Below are 25,649 nucleotides of genomic sequence, written 5' to 3'. Positions count from 1 at the left end.
ATAATAAGTTGTTGATGACCATGTGTAGTAACAAGACACCTGGAAAATTACTTATTTTGTTAAGTAGAAATACATTCTTATTATAGACATTTAAAAATGCGAGCCTGAACGCCCTCCTGTGGCGATTTGTAGGAATAACACTAATGCAATTTATTTCTGCAACTGTAACTAGCCAAAATTTTGCGATTTAATATATTTTTTTATATAACTGTTTATGACCACGGGAAACAATATATATATATATTTTTTTTTATTAAATATTTTATAAAAAACTATTTTGTTTTGTAGAAATATGTTCTTATTGAACGTCCTCCTGTTGTGAATTATGTGAATTACATTTCTGTGAACTTTACGTCTACTGGAAGAAATCTTGCATTAAATTATTTTATACCAATTCCCATTTATATTATTATTAATTATTTTGTGCAGAGGCAGAGTATTTTATTTTATTGGAGTGCACGTAATTTTTTTTAATATTTCTAAAATTTCTTTCGGATAAATTCTTAATAACACGGCAATATTTCATAAAATAATAACTGTCAAATTTTCATTTTAGTTAGCTTATTAAATAAAAAAAATTAAGTTATAATGAGTCTATTTAAAAATATTTAGTACAACGAATTTTTTTTTTTTAAAACGTTGGAAAACACGGAAGTGACGAGACGAAGCGGCGGAATCACGTGCACCTGCCAGAGATTAACCGCATCACGTGACGGGTATATCATAAAACAGCACAATTTTTAATATCTCTGGCCGTTCACTTTACAATAAGCCTAATCAATATTCATAAACTTACGTGTTTCCTAGACTCGTTCCTCCAGCAACAATGTAGTTTTGACAGTGCACATGTTTTCTGCTCTAACAAATGACTCCGTAAATGAACCGCGAACCGTAAATGATAATAATGCGCGTTTGAGGGCAACTATCATGGTGTATTTGGTGCTTCATTATATATATATTTATATATATTTATAAATAGAGATATTTTACATTTCCATGACCTGGACCAGTAGAGAAACAATGCACAATCACTTTCAACAAATCAAACATCAATATTACAGCATGGCAGACCAAATCTTTTTCAGGATTTTTGTGCACTATATTTTTTACCCAGCTGTTTTTGCACCCGAATTCCTCCATTTGCATAATGTTGGCTCTCAGTTTAGCTCCTGGAGATCAAACACACCTGAAACAATGATTGGGGGGGAGGGGGTCTGAAGAAAAAAAGGCATGTCAACAGGGTGTCAAAAATGTTCAGTCTTTTATTTAAAAACTATAAACAGTCACCAAAGTAAATGAAGCCAATCTATATCAGACTGTTAGATATATGTATCATCGCACACCCTACAGACACTGCAGAAATGATGGAGGGGGGGGGGGGGGGGGGGGTGTTGGGGTCACGACCCCGCTGGGATGCTAAACACAACAGGCAGTAATAAAGGTTACACAACACACAGCAGAGAGGACAGCCTGGGGTCCGGGAGCCGGAATGTGGCGTGGTCGTAAGAATGGATGAAAAAAAAAGAAAAAAAGAAAAACGCAAAATAGTACAATAAAATCCCACACTATATTAAGATAGAAAAAAGGTCTGGAGGAAAATATCATACCTGCACAGAAAGCAAAGAACACAGGAGAAAACCTGTATAAAACTCCATGTATTTAAACCAATTTACAAATACAAAAAGATTCACGTACGGGCGGGCGGCTCGTACTCTGACGGTTACAGTGAATACAGGTTGAGGGGAATACCTTCAATATTTGTTTTTTGTCTCTTCTACAAAATGACATATGATATATTATTTCATACTCTTTCAGCCAGCAAAATGAGTTCTACAAGTTATAATAGTACAAAAAAGGGGAGGAAAAAAAAACAAAATCACAGTTCCACAAAGAAAAACTTGTAGCCCTCAGCCAGCCCTCCCAAAACTTTACAGCATCAGTACCTTCGCAGAATATTTACAGGGTTTAAGTACATTCATCCACTGCTGAGTACAGAATCACATCTCAGACGAGTAACCAGAGGGTGGAAATAAAAAAAGTGAGTCTGAATCTACTAACGTAATGCTTCTGATACCAGTGGGCAGCAGCGGCATGAAAGGAGGGTGATTTAACTTTATATCTATTCACAAATATTTACACGTTTTTTTTTTTCTCATTTACTCATATTGGTATTTATTTCAATAATAAATAAGTGAAAATATAATCGGCTCAAGTAAGAAAACCAAGCTATCAAGTTACAAAGAAAAAGAATCTAGCCACACCTCCGCCCGCCCCGCCCCGTTGTCCACTTGCCCCGCCCACAAACCCCCCATCCAATCAGAGGCGCTCGTTCGGGACTATAAAAATGTGCTCGTTGGGCCAGGCGTGAAGAGGCGGTTAGAAGAGTGAAATGGGCGCTGGTTTCTGAGTGGCTGGTGGAAGACCCGTGGCAGTTTGAGAGGGACTGGGAATGGAGAGAGAGAGGGAGGTGTTTTAGGGAGACGAGAGGTATCGCCCCGTGACCCAACAACGCTGGCGACCAGCAGAACGGGGAAACCGGATTCTTCTCATCTGCTTCCCAAGGTTTTTGGGTTGAGCTGAGCTCAGGCCTGCAGAGAGCGCGTGAGTTCGTAAAGGCATTTAGCGAGCGTGGTGGAGACCTCCATAGTGCTCAGCGCCAACACACACAGATGATTCTCATGCCGCCTCACCAGCCTGAACACAAACACACACACATTACATTCATCAAGTCTGCTTCATGATGCTGGAATACATGTACATGCTGGAACAGTTGAATCTTCAACATCAAAAATCATATTTCACACCAAAATAGAAAATATTTTTTATTTATTTTTTATTGTCTATTTATTTTTAACATTTTTAACAAAAAGACAGCTTCCAAACACATGATTAATTCACATTCATGTTGCATTTTGGGCCCATTATCAAAAACCACTACAGACAGACAAAAAAGATACAATAAAATCATAAAGTGCCTATACATGCAACACCACAAAAATGAAAATATTTATTATTATTAATAACATTAACAACATTTCTTATGGTATTATTAATAATAATACAAATATAAATACAGTAAAGCCCTATTTGGACGGGACTAGTTTAACGTGGAGAGGTGGGGTACAGTAATAATTACCAGAGCTTCTCTGTGATTTTAGTCCCGTCCGAATGTGCATCTCAGTTATCATTACGGACAATGTCAGAAAAGATTACGGCGACTTTTACTTTTAGTAAAAAGGTCTGGAAAAATTACCTCAGGTAATAATAATCCTGTGCGAATAGACCCGCTGTAAACATGTACGTAAATATTTCGTGTTTAAAAGTAGTTTTCTGCGGTTTTTCAAGTATGGAGACGCTTGAAAAAGCATTCAGTTGCGTTCTAGACGCTGGGACAAGTCTTTGGCAAAACTCAAGTGTTTTACACACACCATTCAGATCAGAAAGAAGATCGAAAGCATGAAACCTCTTTTAGCGTTAGCTAAGTGCCTATTACAAACACAATCCAATCTGAAGGTAATTAATACATTGTTCGCCTGGACATAACTGTTATATATATATATATATATATATATAAATATAGGTTATATGTGTATATGTGTGCACACCTGATATGAGGAAGCAACGTAATACACATGACGACAGGAGTGACGGCGGTGTGTAAATCGAGTTACTCGCCCGATTCTGCTAGTTTTACTGAGATCTCTTATCCCGTGTGAATTGGGCATTAATATTAGACGTCCTGTGGTAAAATAACATTACTCCATCTACCCTTGTAAAGTTAATCCCGTCTGAATGGGGCTTAAGACTAATTCAAAAATTTTTGCATTATGGGTAAAACTATACAAGTTCTCGTTTGTTAATATTAGTTAATGCATTAATGAGTAATGTGGATTTTTTAACAAAATGTCTGCAAATTAGCAATTTTGTACTGTATATAAAATGAATGATCAGATTCTCTATATAGTAAAAAGTGAATGATAATTAAATACTTTAGTTTAAATATATATTTTGGCTATGCAGAAAAGAGAATTAGGAGAACACTTTTCTAAGTAAATGCAATGGGCTCAAATACAAAACGCAATTTCTTTTATCTTTATTTTTTATTTTAGTGTGAATTATGACCCAAAATGTACTTGACACAAAAGTTTAGATTTTCTTTTTATGTAAACATTATCTTACAGAGTATTACCCAATTTTGGCATACATGATTATGCTTTTATGCCACAGAACGCAAACGGTTTACTTACTTCCGTCCACAATCCGAGTACTTGGCGATGCTCTTTAATGTTAAGGCAGCAGTTAGTCTAATGTGTTTGGTCATTGGTCCCTCTTTATCGTCCTGAACAGAGAAAACAAAAACACATTAGATCCAGATTATTTTATTTAATGCATTCAAAGCTATTTTCATGGCAAAAATTAAATTACAAAAATACAAATATAAACAAAAACACATCAACTAGAGTTCCTGTCTACACACGCCTGAAAGCAGCAGAGATGCCCCTGTTGTTGTACTCACTGTGAAGTCCCTGAACACAAGGTTCCTGGAGCCCCGACGTAACGCCATCAGAGCTGCACTGGGGTGGTTGACGAGAGCTTTCTGTGGTCTGGGAGGAGGACTGCTGACCGCCGCTGGAGGAGACCTGCACACACACACACACAGGGAAAATGTCTGTCACAATCATCTACGACCATAAGCTAGCATAAAAGAGCTAAAGTAGTTCTACACACTTGGAAGTGTTGGGGTTGCTGCCTTGTGTTTGCTCCTCCAGTTTGAGTGCAGCTATGAGCGCTTCCCTCGAGCAGTGCTTATCCTGCAAAACACACGCTCAGATTAGTAACACACACACACACACACACATACACACTACCTGACAAAAGTTTGTAATTATTGAGATTTCTTTTATGCTCACCAACACTGCATTTATTTGATCAAAAAGACAGTAAAAACAGAAATTGTTGTACTATTTTACAATATCGCTATTTTAATATATTTTTAAATGATATATTTAAAATGACATCATCCTTCAGAAATCTTTCCAATTTGCTGCTCAAGAAACATTTCTGATTATTATCAATGTTGAAAATAGTTGTGCTGCTTCATATTTTTGTGGAATTGTGATTATTTTAATACTGACATTACAGTGTTACTATAACTCAGGATTCTTTGATGAATGGAAAGTTCAAAACTTTCAGAACGTTTATTTGAAATGGAAATCTTTTGTAACATTGTAAGTCTTTACTGTCACTTTTGATTGATTTAATACATTCTCACTGAATAAAATATATATTTTTAAATCTTGAATGGTAGTGTATCACAGTTTACACAAAAATATGAAGCAGCACAACTGTTTTTTAACACTGATAAGAATCAGAAATGTTACTTGAGTATCAAATCATCATATTAGAATGATTTCTTAAGGATCATGTGACACTGAAGACTGGAGTAATGATGCTGAAAACTCAGCTTTGATCACAGCAATAAATTAAACAGAAAGACACGATCTCACCTGCAGGTGTGTGATGAAGGATAGTCTCTGTCGAGGGAAAGGTTCACAGCCTTCCCATTGACACTGCCCTGGGTACACGTCTTTACTGCCATGTTGGGTAGCTGCATGGTAAAACACCTGTGATGGCGTGTCAAACCACCTGAAACGCATCATGTTAAAGAAAAAAAAAAGTGTTAGTCACATTAACCATTACTGACAAGAACAGCATCTCTAAAACAAAGCGCATCACACATTTTCCTACCGTTTGCATGCTTGCCACAGACATTTAAAGTTCTGTCCAGGTTTGCGTGCCTGATCTGGAGAGAGGGCGGGTGCTGGAGAACTCTGATTGGCTCCCTGTGAAGCCTGATCCACTGGAGGCGGAGTCTGAACTGACACAGGCTGCTGTACAGCGTGTAGAAGGCTTAAGGTTAATTTCAATTTGATTATGCAGTCTGAAAACATCAACTATGGCACATAGTTATAACAATAATAATAGATGAGCACGGTATAAATGTGCATGTTTAACTTTGTGTGAAATTCAAGAAATAGAAAATATAGTGCCTTGCACATCTGAATTATTCATGTGTGCGTCGGATAAAAATCCAATATAAACTCGAGATGTATAAATCCACTCGAACTGGACATTTCTTTTAAGCTCAATTAAGCTTTTTCGTTTTAATCAAATGTAACAAGTGATTTGAAATTTCCAGATACTTTTGCATGATTTGTAATCCTGAGGAGGGCCGATGACCGATACGTTGCTAATAAAAATTCATGATGATGCAAGTTTAAGTATTGTACAGGACTTCTACATTTAGTGCAAAAAAACAAACAAAAAAATGATTTGAAGAGAAAAGGATACAAGGGCAAAAAAGGTCACATGTCAGTCCAAAAACAGAAAAATAGCTACACTACATTTTGCATACAGAAAATAAAGCCCATTTAAGAATGTTTGCATTATGGCCCATTGCCCCCTGCAAGTTCTCATTTCTACTATGTGAAACAAATGAAAAATCTCACTGCTATTTCAGCAATTTTCAGATTCACCCAAATATCCCGACTGAGTAGTTCAAGCACATCAAGACATTATTTTGCATTACAAGTTCTCTGAAATATAATATTTTTAAATATGCACTAATTTGCATACATTTCCAGAAAGGAAACCTGAATATTGTATAAAGCCAGGTAAATGTTGTTTTCAGAATAAACAAAAACACATTACCTGAGCATTGGTTTCAGGAAGCGGCGAGGGCACACTTGGTCTCTGCTGTGCTGCATTCTCTATTGCTACTTTTGCTACTGTGCTTGGGTCTGCGCCCGCCGGCACGGCCACCATGGTGGCGCTGTTGCCAGCGTTGTTGGGGTCGCTGATGGTCACTATCCGTACACCCATTTTCGTGGGGATGCCGGAGTTACCTCGTTCCCCGTCCTCCAGCGGTCTCTTCAGCGGCCGGCTCTCCATAGTGCCGTTAGCGGGAGGTGGAGGTGGGGAGTGGTTATGAGGTGGGTGCTGTTGCCTCACGCCCAATGTCTCTGAGTTTGGGCCGTTGGAGATCTCAGCGCCGTGGCTGGGCCCGTTGGCCAGGCGTTCTGCCTGCTCTGCTTTGGCAGTGTCCATGAGAGAGTCCGTGAGCCCGTGCGCTTTCTGAGGCAACAACACCTCACCGTTCCCCATGTGTTTGGAAGCCTTATGATTTGGAATGCTTTTGCTTGGATGGGAACCAGCGTCCGATCGCTCTAAGTCACACACCCCGTTCACCATTAGCTTTTTAGGGTCGCAGGGCGTCTGCTTTCCAGGGCCTTCACTGCCGCCCTGGGGGCCGTTCGGCGCCTGTGTAGCCTCTGGTTGGCTGTTCCCTGAGTGATATGGAGGTAGACTCGAGTCGAATTTCCTCCCGTTGAGCAGCTTCGGTCCGTCCACCTCTGCCGATTCCCCATTGCTGGCTTTGGCCGAACCATCGGGGACCGAATTATTCTCCATGACCTCGATCTTGCGTTCATGCACGTGCAATCCTGTGGCATCCTTGGCCTCCTCTTCCTTTTGGCAGATAATTTTGTCACCTCGGAAAGGTGGAATGGGCGTGGCTCCTGCGATTGGCAGAGGCGGAGTCAACTGCAGGCCAATTGTGGGCGGAGTCTGCGCTACCTGGCCGGGGAAGCCAGAGTTTGGCACAACAGTGAAGGTAACTTGGTTGTTGGGCGCAGCCTGCAGGAGTGTACCAGGAGTAGAGGTGGAAATGATCTGGCCTGGTAGGATTGAGATGGGAACGGCACCAGGACTCTGCATAAGCTGCACGTTCAACTGCGGTTGAGGTGGCACCGAACCACTGTTGGTCACCTGGTATACGACTTGCGGACTTGGCGCCCTGGTGCTCGCCGGAGTGGGAACTTGCGGAGCGGGGAGAATGAGTTTTCCACCAGGGGTGGAAGGACCACGTTTCGGAAGCAGTAATTGTTTGATCAGACTGGATTCTGTGGAGGTAGGTTGGGTTGGGGGTGGAGGAGGGGGCGGAGCCTGCTGAAATTGCCGTTTGACGGACAGCATCTGACTGACTGTGTGTGGCTGGGCCGGGGCAGGGTTGGGGATTGGCGTGTTTGGAGAAGAGGGAGATGTCTGGATGGTCTGAGAAGTGGGGTTGGTTAATACAATTTGATGAATGGCTGGGGCAAATGCGGTGTTGGGTTGTTGATTTGGACTGACAATGACTAGGCTTTGCTGTTGTGTTTGCTGTTGAGGTTGTGGCGACTGCGCTTGAGGTGCTGGTTTGGGGGCGATGTTTTGAAATGCGACACGAGTGCTCGTCACGCCTGCAACGGTCACAACCTGCCCTCCTGCCATTAGGGAAGTGCATGGCGCACTCACATATTGAGGCGGTGCAAGAACCACAGCCTCTTGGGAGCGTTGCTGTGCCAATGAAGTACAAACTCCTTGCACTCGACCTGTAAATAAGTGTCCCTGGGGTGGTGGCCCCTGCTGGATCAGTGTAAGAGGGGCGTGATGGAGCAAGGGGTGCTGGGTAGGTGTGCCGCTGTGGTTAGGAACTGCAGGTGCAGCAGATGCCGTGGGGATGGAGCTCTGGATCATGGCTGTTTTGAGGATGTCATTGGGTCGCATGGGAACTGGGGTTGTGGCTGGTGGGCAAGGGGGAAGTGTTGCTATTCCTGGTGGGTTCATGGGGAGTCGTGGAACAGTCATGGATGGCGCAGGAGCACTGGGAGCGATCGCGTGTGACGATCCGTGAATGGTGAAGGCCACCTGTGGTGATGCCGGGCCGGCAGTAAGGCTTGGTGCTGGTGCCCGGACAAGCTGCACTCCCACACCAGGGGGCAGCGCTGCATGAATAGACAAGATGCAACTGGGTTATCATCACATTCAACACTGTAAGGACTTTTGTTTCATTCTAACTATTGGGTTAACTAGGGGCCTATGATTTAAGCAATGGAAAAGTGGCAGACCGAATTCCCGAATCCAGTCATAAATACAGGAATTTAATGTATAACTTTCACACAATTTTCATTCGTGTTTTAATTTAAACCATAAGCCTGTTGTGCAGTACTTATTTAAATTTAATTTGATTCATTTAAAAAAAAGAATTCAATTGTTAAAAGTTATGCATTTAACATTTGATAACCCCTTTTTGTATTAGGAAATCAAACCCGAATCCAGAAAAATTAGAAAACAGACAATTTCTGAAAAGATAAACCATTTCATAGTGACCTACTAGTGTTAAAATGTTAAATATATTAATGAATTGTTAAAGTTTTATGAATTTAATTGATTTCACATCCTGTTTGATAATGTTTTTTTTTAATACTAAAAAGGAACCCAGAAAAATAAAAAAAATTCACAAGACCCTATGTTAACATTCTTTTATACATATTTACAAGGTTAATAAACAAATTGTTGTCTGAAGGCTTCTGAGAAGTAATACTCTCTCTGTATCACTGGCATCACTAGTTTGAATTTTTGTTTTTCATTATAACACTGAAAAAAAAATGTGTGAAAGTTTCTCTGACTGTTCAAAGTCCATGAATATTTAATGAGTTTAGCACTGAGGCAGTTTATGATTGGCTGTCTGTTGCTAAGCAACTCACTATAACATTCTAAAACTTTCATGTTGTACAGTTTTGGCACCAGAATTCTGTGTTAGCTCCACAAAAACAGTGTTTCATAAGCCAGGTTGTTGCCAGCCACTGCAAAACGACAAGTATGAAATGTAATTAATCCAGTTAACTGTATATCTACCTGACTGGGCCTGAGGGGTTTCTGAGGGGGCTTCGTGTTTAGGAACGGGTGCAGGACTGGCCTGCTGCTGATAATAAAGCTGGACGGGAAGAGGAATCGACCTCTTCCTCACACCAACCACATGTATTTGAGCCTGCCCACTCAGCCGTGTGTCCTCAACACGCTTCACCGTGTGATTAGGAAACAGCGTCCTGAGAAACACAAAAGCAAAGCGTTGATTTTATGTTTGAGTTCAACATATACCATTTAGGAGAGCATCGTCTGCCCAACAGTTCCATTAATCTCACCTCAGGCATTTGTAGAAGTTGTTGGATGTCAGCACACCACCCCGCGCCATCTTGCTGCAGGTCGCCAGATATTCAGAGTACATCTCAGAGCGAGAGACCGAACAGTCAGGATGAACCTCGAAATGAGCATTTAGCCTACCAAGAGCAGAAAGCATTCATAAATCACCCGAACATTTAACAGATTTGAGAAGTGCAAGAACGAGAGACATGCAGTCTTACCACTGATTTGTGAATTTCTCTCCATCTACTTCCACAATCCCAGGAGGAGGCGTAGACTGCACCGTTGCCCTGTTCACTGCAACGAAACAACCACAAACACAATGTAAATACAAATTACATTAACTCATTAACAGTTACTGCTCACTGTAGGTGTATTCCTCAATTTACTAACTCACCCATTTTTGTGGGACATTTTAAACTATCTTAAGACTTAAAAAGAGCACTAGTTCACAATGCTGCGCTTAAAATCAACACTACATCATTACGCTGCGTTCAGACTACACGATTTAGGCACAATCCGTTTGATGTAGTGTCATGTTGATTCGTAAACAACAATGGGCATCGGGGATGCAAGAATCGATCGTTTTATCTCGTAAAGCATGTTGTTGTCGACCTCAACCGACTCCGTGTCTGTATCACAGCTTTCAAACACGGCACAATGAAAGAAAGGTTGAATCTAGGTTGAATTATGCAATGGAGGAAAGGTTCATGGCGCTATGGCATCAATAATCCTGCGTTTATGAGGATTCCTTGGGGGACAAGCATGACAGAGTGAAAACAGGTGAATGAAAGTGCAGTGCTGGAATTAGCATTGAGCTAACACGCCAATTCATTAGCCATTGTTTGTTTACTGTCTTGTTTACAGAAGTCACTAGTTCTGCCTTCTTAATGACATCATGCACGTCGTTAAAGAAGGCAAGCGATGATTGGTTGGAAGCAACATGTAGTCATGTCCACGACACGAATTTCGGAGGCAAAAATCACAGAATCTGACACAGTGAAGGGGATGAATGACTAGTGACTATCTGTCTAGTTGATTTTAATATGTATATTTGATGTTTGTATATTTTTTGATGCCATGCCAGCTTTTTTGTCTATTTTTATAGTTATTAAAACACAAACTTTTTTCGTTTTGTTACTGTCGTATGTTTTATTATGTAAATTACTTATTCCCAATGGTTATAAAATAAAAGAAATAAAAATACTACTTGGGACATTTTTTGAAATATTACAACATATGATACGTACCAGCGCCAGGAGTGCCTTGCGTAGGAGGGGGAACGTGCTCTACGAGCTGCGGTCGAACCTCTGAGACCTGACAGCTGGAGGCCTGATGCTCGATGAGTTTGACTGCCGTCAGGGCGTCGGGTCCGAACGTGTGCAGGTCCACTGACACCAACCGCACTAGAAGATCTGACATGCATGAACACAAACTACTCAGTTCACTGCTCATCATGGTTAGGGATGCAACAAAATTTCTGCAACCGAAACCGTTTTGGAGGGCTGAAATCACAGACCGTAAAAGGGAAGTTTATTTAGCACTTCTGGCTGGGTTAATATCAATTTCTCATTCTTTATTGATTCTCATTTTGATAATTGGATATTGATTTTTAAATCTCAAGGGTGATCTTTTAGTCACTAAAAATCCAATAAATGCCCGTCATCCAATAAATGGCAATAAGCTTTGTAACTTCCGGTCTGAAAAAGGCTCAGCTTTGTCAATTGTTTAACAAAAAACAAACAATAAATGTTTTCATGCTCTTTAATGTTGCGTGACGGATCGCTGTAGCGCAGCAGATAAACCAATCATTTCTTCCTCTTTACTTGCAGTTAGTAGCTTGAAAAAAACATGATGAATATTATAAGGCATGTTGAAATAAACAGTACAACTAAAATGTGTCATGTACTCCCTCAATCAGTCTTTCAACCGCAGAAAGATGCACAAATAATGCAACATTACATTTACCTCAGAGGATCATTTTGCTAAATAAATGCACTTTTACATATTCATTTTAGTGACATCTCACAATTTAAAGTATTTTTTAATAAACCTGTCATGAAATCAAGTTATTACCGCCACCATTTAAGTTTATATATATAAAAGACAGACAAACTGAAGAAGAAACATCATTATATCAAACGGGTACCTATGCTTCTCTCCACGGAGGAGATTTTTGAGCATGTGATCTCCCCGAGCTCGGCCAGCTGGTACAAAACCTCGAGAGCCGAGATGACCAGCATGATGTCCGGCAGCGTCAGGAGGGCAATGACTTCTCGGTACGACTCCTGATCCACATACTCGCAGATCAGGACACCGTTATCCTCCACTTTGCTCAGGTTCCCCAAGATTTCCATGGCTGCAGGAGGCAATGGAAATATTCAGCATCTTTCACAGCAAACCACAAGCTTTTACTGGACGAACGGCTCACCCAAAAAGATACTTACCCCTCATTTTGAGAAAACGATCCCGTGACAACAAACATTTCGTGATTGTGTGAAACATCAGATGTGTTGTTCGGAAATCAACTGGATCCAACTGAAGCTGAAAAAGGACAAACAGACTGTTTAACAAAAGATCTGATACAAACAGCCCACAAAACCGCACAGAGTCATGGCCGATTTTTGTAGGCCAAAACCTAGAAATGAGCATTGTAGTAATTCCGGTTCAATCATCCTGAAGTCAATGTTTTTTTTCCATTAATGCACCTGGCATGTATTAACCTGCGTTCGGTTGGCTTGCTGAAGTGCGCATCTGTGATGTGAGACACACTGAGGATTTAAGCTCATCCAGACAGAGTGGGCCTTGCACGGTAGGGGAGGTGGAAATATATTGCAAACTCTGACTCTTTTTTGACCCAAGAAAACAATAAAAACGTGTACAGACAAAATACTGCTACATTTTTTAACACCACATCTCACATAAAAAATGCAATACTATACTAGGTTGTCAATAATGACTAGGTTGACATCACTACCAGGGAATAACCTGATTTTTCTATTATATTAAAGTTGTATACACACTATACACTCAACCATCTACGGTATGAATTTTTTACAGTTATTTGTCATCCAGCATCAGAGTCCGATTGTTGAGTGCATGAAGTGTCCAACATGCCACACTTTGTTTTTTCAATTTATTAAGTGCATTATCTAGATATTTAAAGTGCAAAGTCTTTTGGGCATTTTCAGTGTGAACACACTACTCACACTATTTATACTACAAAACGCTTTCATACACAAGTACGCGAATTGGGACGCATCTAAACTCTTGTTAACGCTGTTTACTCGAGTTGCCGGGTTATTTGTTAGCACGTAATCCAGGACAAAAGGTTAATTCAATAAGCTGATTTTTGGGAGTTATCATTGTATCAGTGCATATGTAAATGTATTCATTTGTCTGCAATAATGCAAAGCCCCGTTTACACGAAGGGAAGACGCAGATATTTCCCTGCGGTTTGGCCTCTCATTTACAGGAAACCCCCATTTTTATCACAGAAAACGATTACTTCTAAAAACTCTGACCAAAGTGGAGATTACTGATAACGCCGGTTATGTGTTGCCGTGTCAACTGGGTTTTAGGTTCTCAAACCTCACATTATGAGCCAGAAAATGCTTAACGTCATGTGAGCGCCCAGTTTGGCATAGTTATGATGGCGCTTGACGGTGTATTTATGCGGATTGATGTAAATGACAACTTTTTTGAAAATGATGTTTCTCTAAATACCCGGCTATGTGTAAATGTGGCCCAAAAGTCAATGAAAAAAAATCCTATTAGCTTTTTGTTGATGGAACCAGCATGAAAATAACTTCCAGTTTGGCCTACAAAAATGTGTCATCACAACAACACTAGGATGTATCTTTTAGATCGTGAACTCTGACCTCTCCGGCAACGTTGCCGAGCGTGTCGAGACCCAGCTGCCGTAGCTGGATGAAGGAGCAGTGCGCACACAGCAAGAGGAAGCGCAGACATGTGCGATTAGCTGCCAGGAGTTTGATGTTAGCCTCCTCGAAGGACAAGTTCCTCAGGATCATTGCCACCTGCAACACCCGCTGGCCCTCTACGTCTCCGATGCCTACGCTTCGTGTCGGGTGGAAGAGAGAAGTGCAGACGTCCCTCGTCTCCGATCCACCTGAAAAAACAACTACGCACGCTTAGTGTGAAGTAATGCTCGATTAAAACATCTCGACAAATCAAAGTGAAACCACGCCATCACCACATCAAAGGAAACAAGAGTAGCCGACACGTGAACAAACACATACTTTGGGGTGTGCTGCTCTTGTCTGAGATGAGATCTTTGACTTCATTGTCTTCAATGACATCTTTCCAAAACTACGAAGACAGGACAACAAGAGAGTTAGGAGTTATACAACAAGAGAGTTATACCATTGCAGTATCAATCAATTAGCAATCACCATCGCTAGGCATGTGCCGGTATCAAATTTTCATGCTGCGATTAATTGAGTGAGCTTTTATGGTATACTGTATTATCACAATATTTTAATTGCACAAGAGAAACGGATGGATTGGGGGGGGGGGGGGGGGGGGGGGTAAAAAAATTGGTTTGTAAAAAAACCAACTTGCATCACAATAAGTGTAATTGTGATTGTCAAAACATTTGGTAACTAAACAGAATTTTATTAAGTTTAGTGACACTATGTTACATTGTTTACATGGCTACTGTTTGTATTATTGCTTAACACAATTTTCACGATTTCAGTTCAATTCTTGATTTGATTTGTGAGAGCTTGTGAAAAGTGTCGATTGCGTGAGTTTTGGCAGCCCAGCCTGCTTCTTCTCCATGTGGGGATTGTTTAGATCAGAGTGCGCAAGTGTTTTGCGCAGCAAAATGATGGAAAATAAGCTAATGCGCGATCTAAAAATCTAAATTCAGATCTATTATTTTTCACGGTATTTTGAAGTACCCGCGATAACAATATCGTGCATATTCATTACCGCGATTTATCGTATTACCGAATACCGGCACATGTCTAACCATCGCACACCTGTAGGAGAAAAGACCAAATGAGTCAGGTCAAAAATCTAAAAAAACAAGCAAATCCCGCACACTATAAATACTTGCAAACAAGTATCACAACGTTGCTAATAAAATTGATACTCGTGTGCAAGTGTTTATAGTGTGCGGGATTTCCTTGTTTTTTTTTTTTATACTGTTACAGTAAAAAGCAAGCAAAAAAGCATGCATCCCAATATGCAATTCTTACCCTCACAAAGTCTCGTGACGTTTTCTCCCGCCAGTCTGTCCCAAATACAGCTGAAAAGCTGCCTAATGCTGAAAGACAAACACACATGTAATGTTAAAACACGTGCAGTCCCGAAGCGTAAATACTCTAGTAACCGTAGAGGCAAACGTACAGTCGTCGAAGACTCCTGCGTGCGCCAGCAGCAGCGTGACGAGTTTGGGCTCTTTTTCGAGCTGCATGGCATGCTTGCTCTCGTTGGACAGCAGCGTACACACGTTAATGGCAAAGTCCACCTCGTTTGGGAGACCGGACAGGAGAGACAGCACCAGTTTGTTGTAATCGGATGGAGGGATGAAATCCGTCGACAGCCCATAGCTTTGGCGGAGATAGTCTGTCAAAAAGAAAAGGCAAAAAAGAGGTAGTTCTCAGAGATTTATACAAAACCAGACTCAGTCAAGTGTGAATCCATCAGGTTGTTTAGACACCATAAATGTAAAGTTCACTCCTCACTACATCAGAATATGGAAGTTAGGTGTTTGTTGGGCTTTAGGAATATTTATTTTCCCCCAAAATCAGTTTTCTGTGTTCATTTTGCTGGATTCTGTTTAAACAGTTTAATGAAATCAAAAAGGATATCTAATCAACTGAATTCATAATACATTAATAGTTAATTTTAAGAATAAGTTGCCCTATGAAATGTTTATTATTTCCAGATTCTGTTCAAACAGTCGTTAAAAAAAATGATGGTAATCAAATGAATGCATAAAAATAACAATGTAATTCATTTTTCAAAATATTATCAAATGAAACCTGAAATTCCTTTCGTTTTTTTTTTTGCAGAGCAAAGTGAACTACATTCTGTTGTTCAACAGTAATATATTCCTGTCATAGTTTCTTGAAGTAAAACCAAACCTTTATTTTGGCAGGTTGTAGTGAAGACCGAGCTTTGAGTTTCTGTGTGTATGTGATGATAGTTTCTCAAATCAAATTGTGAAATACTGGTGAAGTTCTTATGTAGTTTCCTCATACACGAACGTCACACATGCTTGAGCACGTGCAGTAGACCAAACTGCACCACTCTTCTCATTCGCATAAAGAAAGAACATGCAAACTTCAGACGTAAACAGTCTTTTGTGCTTAAATAGTCACAGAAACTAGTCCATAGTCTAATATGAGTGACTTAGCAAATGGCATTTACAAAGGGTATCGAAGAATAAAAAAATATACAACCTACACCAATCCATGTATAAAGGGAAATATCATCTGTCTGAAATGAGTGTGGTGGCAGAAATACTATTTCCTTTGTGGCATTCAGTTTTCACAGGTGCAACGCCAGTTCACACTAACCCTCTGAGCCAGCTGTGTGTGTGTGTGTGTGTGTGTGTGTGTATGTGTATGTAATTATATATATATATATAAATCTAAAGCCTCAGAGAAGCAGACAGGGCTCATCTGTACCTGATACAGTGTGTTGCTGGTAGTTGTATGACGTGGGTATTGCACCAATCGGAAGCAAATGTTTAGGATTCCCCGGCTGCTCCTCTTCATCTTCCTCTCCAAAGTGATGCACCTTTTCATACTTCTCTAAATATCTGCAGAGAGACCAGAAAAACACATCAACACACTGAATGACAGACAGATAGATATAGGCTCATGATCCCGGGGGAAATTCGATGAAGACTTTAACATCCAGACATATATTTGCTGACCAGTGAGAGAACCTGTTAAAAAGATTGAGAGGTTATAATAGTATTTCATAATATGTTTTAAATATGCGGATGTCGGTTTCTGTACTCAGACGTGTATTTGGAGGGATAGCACGTGCAAACGGCATTTACTTCAACTGCAAAATCCACAAAAACAAAAATATTGCTCTGAACCTGCATACCTCAGGGACTGAGTAAAAATATTTGTGTTTCTGTTGGTACAAGTGATTAATGCCAATAAAAGATATTTAGAGGGCAGAGTGGCTGATTGCCAATGTAATAACCACATATATAGCATAGAATTTAATGACAGTAAACAAGATGCATAGAACATACTTTGCACAATATTTCATTTGACAAGATTTTGGAAGTAACAAGGCAGAATGGCCAAGTATGTACAGTTGTTGGCAAAGACCATGACTGATTAATCTGCCTGTCAAATGCAAAGAGAATTTGCAAATACAAAAGTCTGCACCATTCCCATTGTAACATAAATCACATTTTAAAAAGACTCAGACAATCACACACTTTACCATATCACACAGCTTGCACACTGTATGGCGTTCAGAAAGCACGAGTGGTTTATTCCAGAGAACCAGGGATCAAATGGTATTGTGACTCTAATAGTAATATTCACAGTCCAGCTCTGCGTGTTTGAGTGTGACTCATGAGTGGTTCCCTCAACTGAATGAGCTTTCACTTTTGGGCGCACACAGACACACACACACACACGCCTCCCACGTGCTACAATACAAACACTATAAATAGACATCTACTCACCATAAACACTAGAAAACAACACACTACACTGCACTGGACACACACGCACACACGACTGTGTATTAGGATTTTAATTAATAATAGCTGATATTCAAGACAATCGGAAGATAAGTGTAAATTTCTTTAATCAAATTTTTGTGAATTGAGTTGATATGTATATATATTTGGGGTGTAACAAAACACTCATGTCACGATTCGATATACAAATCGCGATACTGAACTCACGATATGATACTATCGCGATATTTGAAGCCAAAATAAACAAGTTTATTATTACTATTACTTTATTATTAAAATAATATTATTATCAGTACCGCAAAAATATGACCATTGCATTGTACATTATATGCATATATATATATATATATATATATATAGAGAGAGAGAGAGAGAGAGAGAGAGTAGTTCAATGTAATATTTCACTGAAACAAGCATCACGCACTTTCAATGCAGACATTCGTTGGATCTCTTAAAGTCTCTACCGCTGCGCTGTTATTAAGGCACCGTACATTAAAAATATACACCAAACCCTCTGAAACACTTTCAATAATTATACTTCTAAAACTGATATGGTGATTTAAATGATGATTTTTGCACTTTCACTTTGTGCCGTTCCAGTGTATACGATCAATCCCAGTTCTAATCACAAGAAAGCGTGTCCAAATGACCATTTCTAAACTGTACATAGTTAGTTCATCCAAAAATGTATGTCCCTCATGTCATTTAACACATGTACGAGTTTGTATGACTATTTTTTTTCTGTGGAACACAAAAGAAGATTTAAGGAATGTTAGTAACCAAAGAGTTTCAGTTCCATACAATGTAAGTCAATTGGAAAGAAAATGATTTGGTAAACAACAAAATACCTACAAAATAACTTTTACATTCCACAGAGGAAAGTCACACAAGTTCAGAACAACATAAGGGTGCGTAAATAATGACAAGTTTTATTTGTATATCAGTGTTACATTTTTCACCACCTGCAAATATATAACTACATACACATCAGTATTGGCCATTGAGAAATTAATTAATGAATAAAAAAATAAAAGAGACTGCAGACGCTGATGATTGTACGGTTGCTCGATGTGAGAGTTCAGACAAACCCACAGCTGATTACAGGCTGATGTTTCTCGAGACACTAAATGAGGACCTTCTGAAAGCATCAGACCTATTCTGTACAATTCAAGTCAATTTTGATCGTGGAGATCTACCTTCCTGCAAAGTTAAGCTCCAATCGTAATCAAATACACCTGAACCAGCCAATTCAAATCTTCAGTAGCACTCGATAATTACAAACAGGTGTAACTTTCATCGAGTAGCCCTGGTTTCAGAAATCTCTTTTTCCATTCACAAACCTGAAAAGTAATGAGGCAGATTCAATATCTGCTGTCCAAACCAGACAAGTAACTACAGAAATGAAGCTGGCAGATCAGGAACTATGGCATTCAGTCAGCGCTCACGTGAACGGCCCCGGATCCAGACAGTGATTTACTGCCCCCTACTGTAGACACAGGGGAAAAGGTCAAGTTTCACCTGCAGGAGCTGCTGAATACTAGAGACAACAGTACAACTAATATATCCTCAAACAGACTTAAACTGAGTTACGGCACCTAAACACTAAAACATTGCAGGTTATGGATAAACTAGAACAAGTACTAAGTCTCCACATTAGATGAGCATATCAGGCTTCACAGATTTACATGCAACTTCCATCTAACTACGTGAAACAACAACAAAATTGAGAGCAGACTGACCAACACAACACATCTGAGACCAACGACTGTTCGGCTTCACACGCACATGAAGAGAGGAATTAAACTATTTATGTGTACAGACACTCGCTCTGCTTTTAAGGTTCTTTAGTATGCAATTTTAAGAGTAAGTGATGTTCAATCTGCAAATACACATTCACAAAGCATCTATAAATCACTTGACTAGGAGGAACAACTTTGGGAGTAAAACATGTGCGACAAAAGCATAAAGTTGCTCTATGCTTAAGTTATTTGAACACGGCAGTATTAAGAAAACATGCTAAATGTTTCTGGGAATACTTAAATTATGACTCAAATGAATCAATACTTTTTGCAAACCAGCTCACTGACATGATGAACTGAATCAATTGATTCACTAAAATTAATCAGAGTATCAAATGATTAGATGGTCTGTACCAAACAACGAGTATAACGAATAACACACTCATGCTCAAATACGCAGAGCATAAAAAATAAAGCTGCCCTGTGCTTTAAAATTGACTATTTGCCAATTACTAAGACATTGACATGTGCTGTTTAGTTGCTCTCCTCTCTTTAGTTGGCAGACGGAGCGCCTGAATGCAGATGCCACATTTAAATGACTCATTTCACACGCTCTGGTTCAGCTAAAAGAGCATCACAACACGAACCCAAAGACCCAAGTTCAAATCCCTCGCCAGCTCTTCCTCAGCTGTGACGGTGAAGACACACAAGCCAATTCCTCTGTTCAGCGTGAGAGATGAGACTTTGACTGTTTCCTAATGGAGACACCTGTCCTACTACAATCCATCAAAAAAAAAAAAAAGCACATGAAATTCCTTGGAAACAAAAAACCCAGCGTTTTGGACCCAGCAAGTATTTCTCAGTGTGTGTGGTGTGAGTGAATTGGACTTAGTGATATCCGACAGTAAATGAGTCCCTTCGGATGCAGAATGGCCTGGATGACTTTTCCCTCATTGGATGTGTGTGGGACACTTTCAAGGTTTTCCGCGGCTTTGAGATAAACCTTGAACGGTTCTGGGTAAAGGTCTTTGTAGATTTCATCTGTAATTAAAACATTCAAACATCCTGATCCAATCAAAACACCTGCAGCTTAAAACACACGCTACTAGTTGAGTGTTTACTAATGAATACTTGCATAAACAGGGATGCTTTATTCCACTGCAAACACCATACAGATTTTCACTCACTTGAAGTTTCAAGATTCTCCATCACAGGTATTGGATTTCCTCTGAACAATCATAAGTGTCTGAACTCTTAAAAGCTTTGGATCCGCTTCCAACGAGCGCTCTAAACTCCCTTAGAGACGGATACACCTCAACATGACACAAACCTCTCCAGGATTTCAAAAACTACCGGAAGTACATCAGAATTGAGCAGCACTAAGACCTTATGAGTATAAAACTAAAGGCAAAATAAACCTATGCATGACTGGATGCTTCAAATAAAACCAGTTAAAGCTCTGAGACAATGAAACGCACTATTCTGTCCTCATGAGGAAGACACACAGGAGAATGTAGTGTGCATCCCTCGGCGTTCTGTGATCATCTCACAAACAACCTCTCCTGCAATGAAGACTGTAAAGGAGACTTTGCAGAATGATAATTACATTTAGTCCGTTGCATGGCAGGTGTACGTCTCCTCACAGCCTAAACGCTCCCTGCTGCCAAGTCTGTCTCACCCCCTCCATAACCTACTAAACTACAGAGAAACCCACGTGGAAAACCAGCAGACGCTCCTCGCTTCTGATGCTACAAATATATAAGAACAGAAAGACTCTGCATGTGCAACAGCTGGTGACATATTTGCTTGTTTACACATGAATCAAGGGTGTGCAAGTTGTAAAAAACCATTAACCACATTCATAAGCATGCAGATGATAAACTAGAAAGCACAAAACAAGTTCTTCTAGAGCAATATGAAGCGACAGTTAAGAGTCTGAACACACCAACACAGATCCATTACTATCATCACATGCATGTTGAGAAACTTCTTATCAGACCACAAAACCCTGCCTCTAAAACAGAGGACTCCAATGAACCAATGCAAGTGACAGATGCATCCTTAAAAGTGACCCAAATACAAGTTCAAAAGAATCATCTATGACATTAAAACATGCGGGTTTAGGTTGCATTTGCCATGTAAATGTTGCATTAGGAACAATTAGTAGAACACAAGCCGAAATTAAAGTAAAAAAACAAAAACAGAATCTCTTATTCAAATACAGGAATCAGCAAATGCATATTGTGAAACATCAAAAATACTAAACTTCAAACCACATAAAGCACAAAACCCTGCCTCCAAATCAAGACTCCTATAATTGACAGATACATCCTTAAAAGTAACTTAAATACAACAACTATCACTGTAAATCTCCCTGGTTATATATATATATATATATATATATATATATATATATATATATATATATATAAAAACATTAAAACACAATAAATGTTGCATTGGGACATTTAAGAGAATCATGATCTAAACCTAAAGCCTTTGTAAGTTTGTGTTTCTTATTCAAATACAAAGGAATTAGCACATGCATATTGTGAAGCTTGTATTAAAATAAACTTCAAACCACATAAACAAAGTACTATATGCCAATGCAAGTGACAGAAGGATCCTTAAAAGTGACCCAAATACAAGTCCATTTAGAACCACAAAACTCACTGATTTAGGTTGCATTTGTCACTTAATGACAGATTAGGAAGTATGTGTAGAACACAACAAGACAAAATAAATGAGAGTGTAAAACCTATCTAAAGTCTCCCTAATGCAATCAGCAACACGAACATACGATCCCCCAAAACACAGGCGTTTGAGTCGGTACCGAGCCGCATGTTTGAGAGCACGAGAGCAGAGAAGCGTCTGTAAACATTGAGCACATGTGCCGGAGTTGATCAGAGAGTGAGAGAGAAACTGAATAAGAAAGACTCACCGAAGGTAGTACTGTTTCAAAACAAAAGCAGCATTCGAGCAACTCCTGGGGAAATTGAAATCCTCGCCCAGTTCGGTCCACAGGTTCTTGTCCGACACCTGTAGGGTGATGAGACAGATGTGAGAGGGGTTCGGTTCAGATGCAGGACCGTGTGTGTAAGAGAGAGTGAGTGAGAGAGAGAGAGATAGTGTGTGTGTTGTGTATGTGTGTGTATGCTAACTCCAATTAGCACTCCGGCTAACTTACACTTTCCAATGTGAAATGAATAAATCAGACCCGCTGTCGAAAAACAACGTGCTCCGGGGCGAACCTGTCCGAACCCCCGCGAGTGGACCGGACCAGGTTGGTTTGCGAGTGTATTTACAACGCGGAATACACAGGCCTGTGTGCGGCCTACAGTCTCGCAGTCCTCCGCCACACGGGAGACATAAACCCGCTGATGCACACGGCGGGTCTGGACGGGGTTCGGTGCCTCAGCTTCGGTTGTCTTAATCGATGTAAAAGCCGCCCGGTAATTTTGAAGTGAGAGTGTGTGAAAGTGTGTGTGCGCCAATACACACACACACACACACTCGCTCATTCACATACACACACATACTTATACACAGGCCGATGCTCGGCAGAACCGCAGGCAGATCCGCCGAACCGGGCTAAGGAGTTGAGCTAGAAGAGTGTGTGTGAGATGAGCAATGTTGAGTTTGGTGTGTGTGTGTGTATGTGTGTTTGTAAGGAACTTACCTTCGCAAAGCCCCCTAAAGACACCACTCTCACATAGAGAGCACCCAGGTCCAGCTCCTTCCCACCCACCACGGGAACCTTTTTAAACGGAGATCTGTGGAGAAAAACAAACGAATGAGCACCCGTGATCCGTCCGGACCCCCTCACGCGCCCGGCGCGGGTCACTCAAGTTAGAATAAGCGCGAAATTCCCGCTCACCCTCTGCTGTGGTGAAACTGCCGCAGCTCGTCCAGGAAAGCCTGTCCTTTCCTCCGCGGCTCGGGGAGGTTTTTCCCCGTCGAGTTCGCCATCGTTTCGCTGAAATTCGGTCAAACCCCCAGCTCAGATTCGGTTCCTAAGAGTCCGGGGATCCCATGCTCCGGTCCGGCGCGGCTGCGTGTTTTGAAAAGTTAAAGAAATGACGGAGGATGAGAGTGGAGAAACCCGCTCCAACGGCAGCCCGAACGGACTCGAGCGAGCGAGCTCAGCCCAACCGCAGCGCGGAGCCGCTCATGCCTGCACGGGAAAACAACGGTACCGGCTGCGCTTGTATAGGGGTTTGGAGTGGGTTTTTTGACAGTGCGGGACGGACGCAGCTCCGGTTTAATCGCGCACACTGTGAAGCGGCAGCGGGATCCAGTTCAGACAAAAAGACCCGAGGCCGCGCGGCTCCGCGACGCCCCCAGCAGGCGAGCGTTGGTATTGCAACGCCACAGCGCCGCTCATGAACAATAGACGGAGCTCTATGAAGGAAAGGGGGAGTCGCGAAACTCTTCCAAACCGTTTAAAGCGGTAATCGGCCATGAGCGTCGGTGGGGGGAAGGGAACTGTCAGTTTAGACTAACGTCATAAAAATAATAAAACTTGAGTCAGGCAAAGTGTTGAATATAAGGCTATGAGGAAGGAGTTTTTAATGAATGTATTTGTATTTAAAACTCGGTCATGATGTGTCTTCTGAATTACTTTGACTTTTTATGATAACTTCCATCTGCTGTTTGCTTCTAGCCCTTTTTATGCAAATTTTGGGATATTGTATTAAAAAAAGTTGGATGGAAACGCTAAGATGTCCTTGCATACATTCCAAAAGTGTTAATAAAAAAAGTAGTTTAAAAAAATCTGATAAAAAGACATGCACATAAACTATGATGGAAGCACGCAAGAAAGATGCAATAATAATTCCATACACAAGATAACATGATATTTATTGCGTCTTGTCTGTGGCTCTGAGGCACAAGTAATTGATGATGGCACAGTGGCTTCCATTGCAGCAACTTCCTTTTTTATTTGATATTTTGCCCCAATTTTTCAGGAAGTGATGATTTTGTTATCATGAACACACGGGATGGAAATAGTGCTTTATTCGCGAATGTTTTATTGCAATATTCAAATTTTATATCCAATATATTTCATAATGAATATATTCATATTTCATAATGAATATATCCAATATATTTCATGATATGTACTATAATGACTTCGGAACTTCTGAAATGCATAAGTAAAAGTCTTTCAGGCTGCGACAAAACATCTCATATCTGGCACTGCGCACTGCTAGTTACATCGTGGTGTCTGCAATTAAAGTTGTACAATCTGCGCTTTGTTACAGTAAAAGGACAGTTATTTACTCCCGGTCCCTTATGGTAACCGCCGGGCGGATATAAACGACACGGGATGACTACATTCAACCATTACACGCACCCCTCACGCAAGTTATTCTGCCACAAAATGGCGGAGCTCGACGCGAAAGACCCCATTTTGTCAAGCAGACGATAAGAACCGTTCGAAAAAGCGGAATTTTATTTTTCTAACGGTATTTTGAGCGAGTTTGTGATGCGTTTTGCCGCGCGTGCTGATATGTTGTGCCGTCGCGCGCCAGAGTGGAGAATAATGTCCGCGCGCTCTGTGTTTGACGCGGCGCGAGATCTGCGCGAGCGAAGGCACATATAAACTAGATTAGATTTATATAATATTTTAAATAACACTTAATAAACTTGATAGGGAGCCATTTTATCTAGAGTATTTGCTGTTTAATGTTCTGATCGGTTAGAATTGTTAACATGGCTTGTGTCCATTTATTTGTTATATATTAACAATCTGTTTTCATGTTTTATGATGTGCAAAAATGTGTACTTATATCTGTTAAGTAATCCAGCTCGATATGCACATCTGCGCGAAACATGCATTTATGTACTGGATTTTTAAGGCGATGGAAAACCTAAAAATATCGGTATTTTAAAATGGTGCTGTTCAAAATGGGATGGAAATGGATAAATATTATCATCTCATATTCAGATCAGTATTTCATCTGCTATATATTGTTATTTTGTGAGTGTAACCTCTTTAAAATGATTTTTAAAAATCCGTTAAGACTTGAAAAGTCATGCAACCATTGCACATTGAAACGCATAGACTAAAAGACTGAAGTACATGCAGCTTTACTTCAGCAAACTCAAAAACCTGCTTCATCAGAGGAGTTATTAGACATAAGCCACTGTACCAGATTGTCCACCTAATCTGTTTAGTA

The 25,649-nt window shown here is 40.4% G+C and overlaps 1 protein-coding gene across 4 annotated transcripts; it reads right to left on the bottom strand.

Annotated features, from left to right (window-relative positions):
- Positions 1 to 1,242: 1,242 nt before the first annotated feature.
- arid2 (AT-rich interactive domain 2) lies at positions 1,243 to 23,855 on the bottom strand. 4 transcript variants are annotated; one of them, XM_077235174.1, is made up of 21 exons: positions 23,345 to 23,855; positions 23,147 to 23,240; positions 22,409 to 22,506; positions 16,683 to 16,816; positions 15,397 to 15,615; positions 15,246 to 15,313; positions 14,283 to 14,352; positions 13,902 to 14,164; positions 12,468 to 12,564; positions 12,170 to 12,379; positions 11,271 to 11,435; positions 10,242 to 10,317; positions 10,023 to 10,157; positions 9,736 to 9,926; positions 6,712 to 8,822; positions 5,749 to 5,891; positions 5,508 to 5,646; positions 4,729 to 4,811; positions 4,517 to 4,640; positions 4,248 to 4,339; positions 1,243 to 2,694 (listed from the first exon to the last, which is right to left on the bottom strand). In XM_077235174.1, exons 1-21 carry the CDS (start codon positions 23,434 to 23,436, stop codon positions 2,583 to 2,585), a joined length of 4,716 nt encoding a protein of 1,571 aa, XP_077091289.1. In that variant the 5' UTR covers positions 23,437 to 23,855; the 3' UTR covers positions 1,243 to 2,582. The 4 variants fall into 4 exon arrangements, with proteins under 4 accessions (XP_077091289.1, XP_077091291.1, XP_077091290.1 ...); XM_077235176.1 differs by having other exon boundaries at positions 13,902 to 14,152; positions 23,345 to 23,842; XM_077235175.1 differs by having other exon boundaries at positions 5,749 to 5,888; positions 23,345 to 23,812.
- Between the last annotated feature and the right edge of the window lie 1,794 nt (positions 23,856 to 25,649).

Source organism: Siphateles boraxobius, unplaced genomic scaffold (genome assembly GCF_051911475.1).
Source record: "Siphateles boraxobius isolate OS27281-9 unplaced genomic scaffold, OSU_SipBor_1 19, whole genome shotgun sequence".
In the NCBI taxonomy this organism is placed as follows: domain Eukaryota; kingdom Metazoa; phylum Chordata; class Actinopteri; order Cypriniformes; family Leuciscidae; genus Siphateles; species Siphateles boraxobius.
Note: the sequence above shows the minus strand (reverse complement) of the source record. Positions and strands in the feature narration are given on the sequence as shown.

Excerpts from the sequence above, each read along its gene's own strand:
- arid2 (XM_077235174.1), bottom strand. The coding sequence starts at position 23,436 with ATGGCGAACTCGACGGGGAAAAACCTCCCCGAGCCGCGGAGGAAAGGA. Across the intron at positions 14,165-14,282 it reads CAAGAGCAGCACACCCCAAA|TTGTTTTTTCAGGTGGATCG; the intron begins GTATGTGTTTGT and ends AAGCGTGCGTAG. Across the intron at positions 4,340-4,516 it reads TTGTGTTCAGGGACTTCACA|GACGATAAAGAGGGACCAAT; the intron begins GTGAGTACAACA and ends TTCTCTGTTCAG.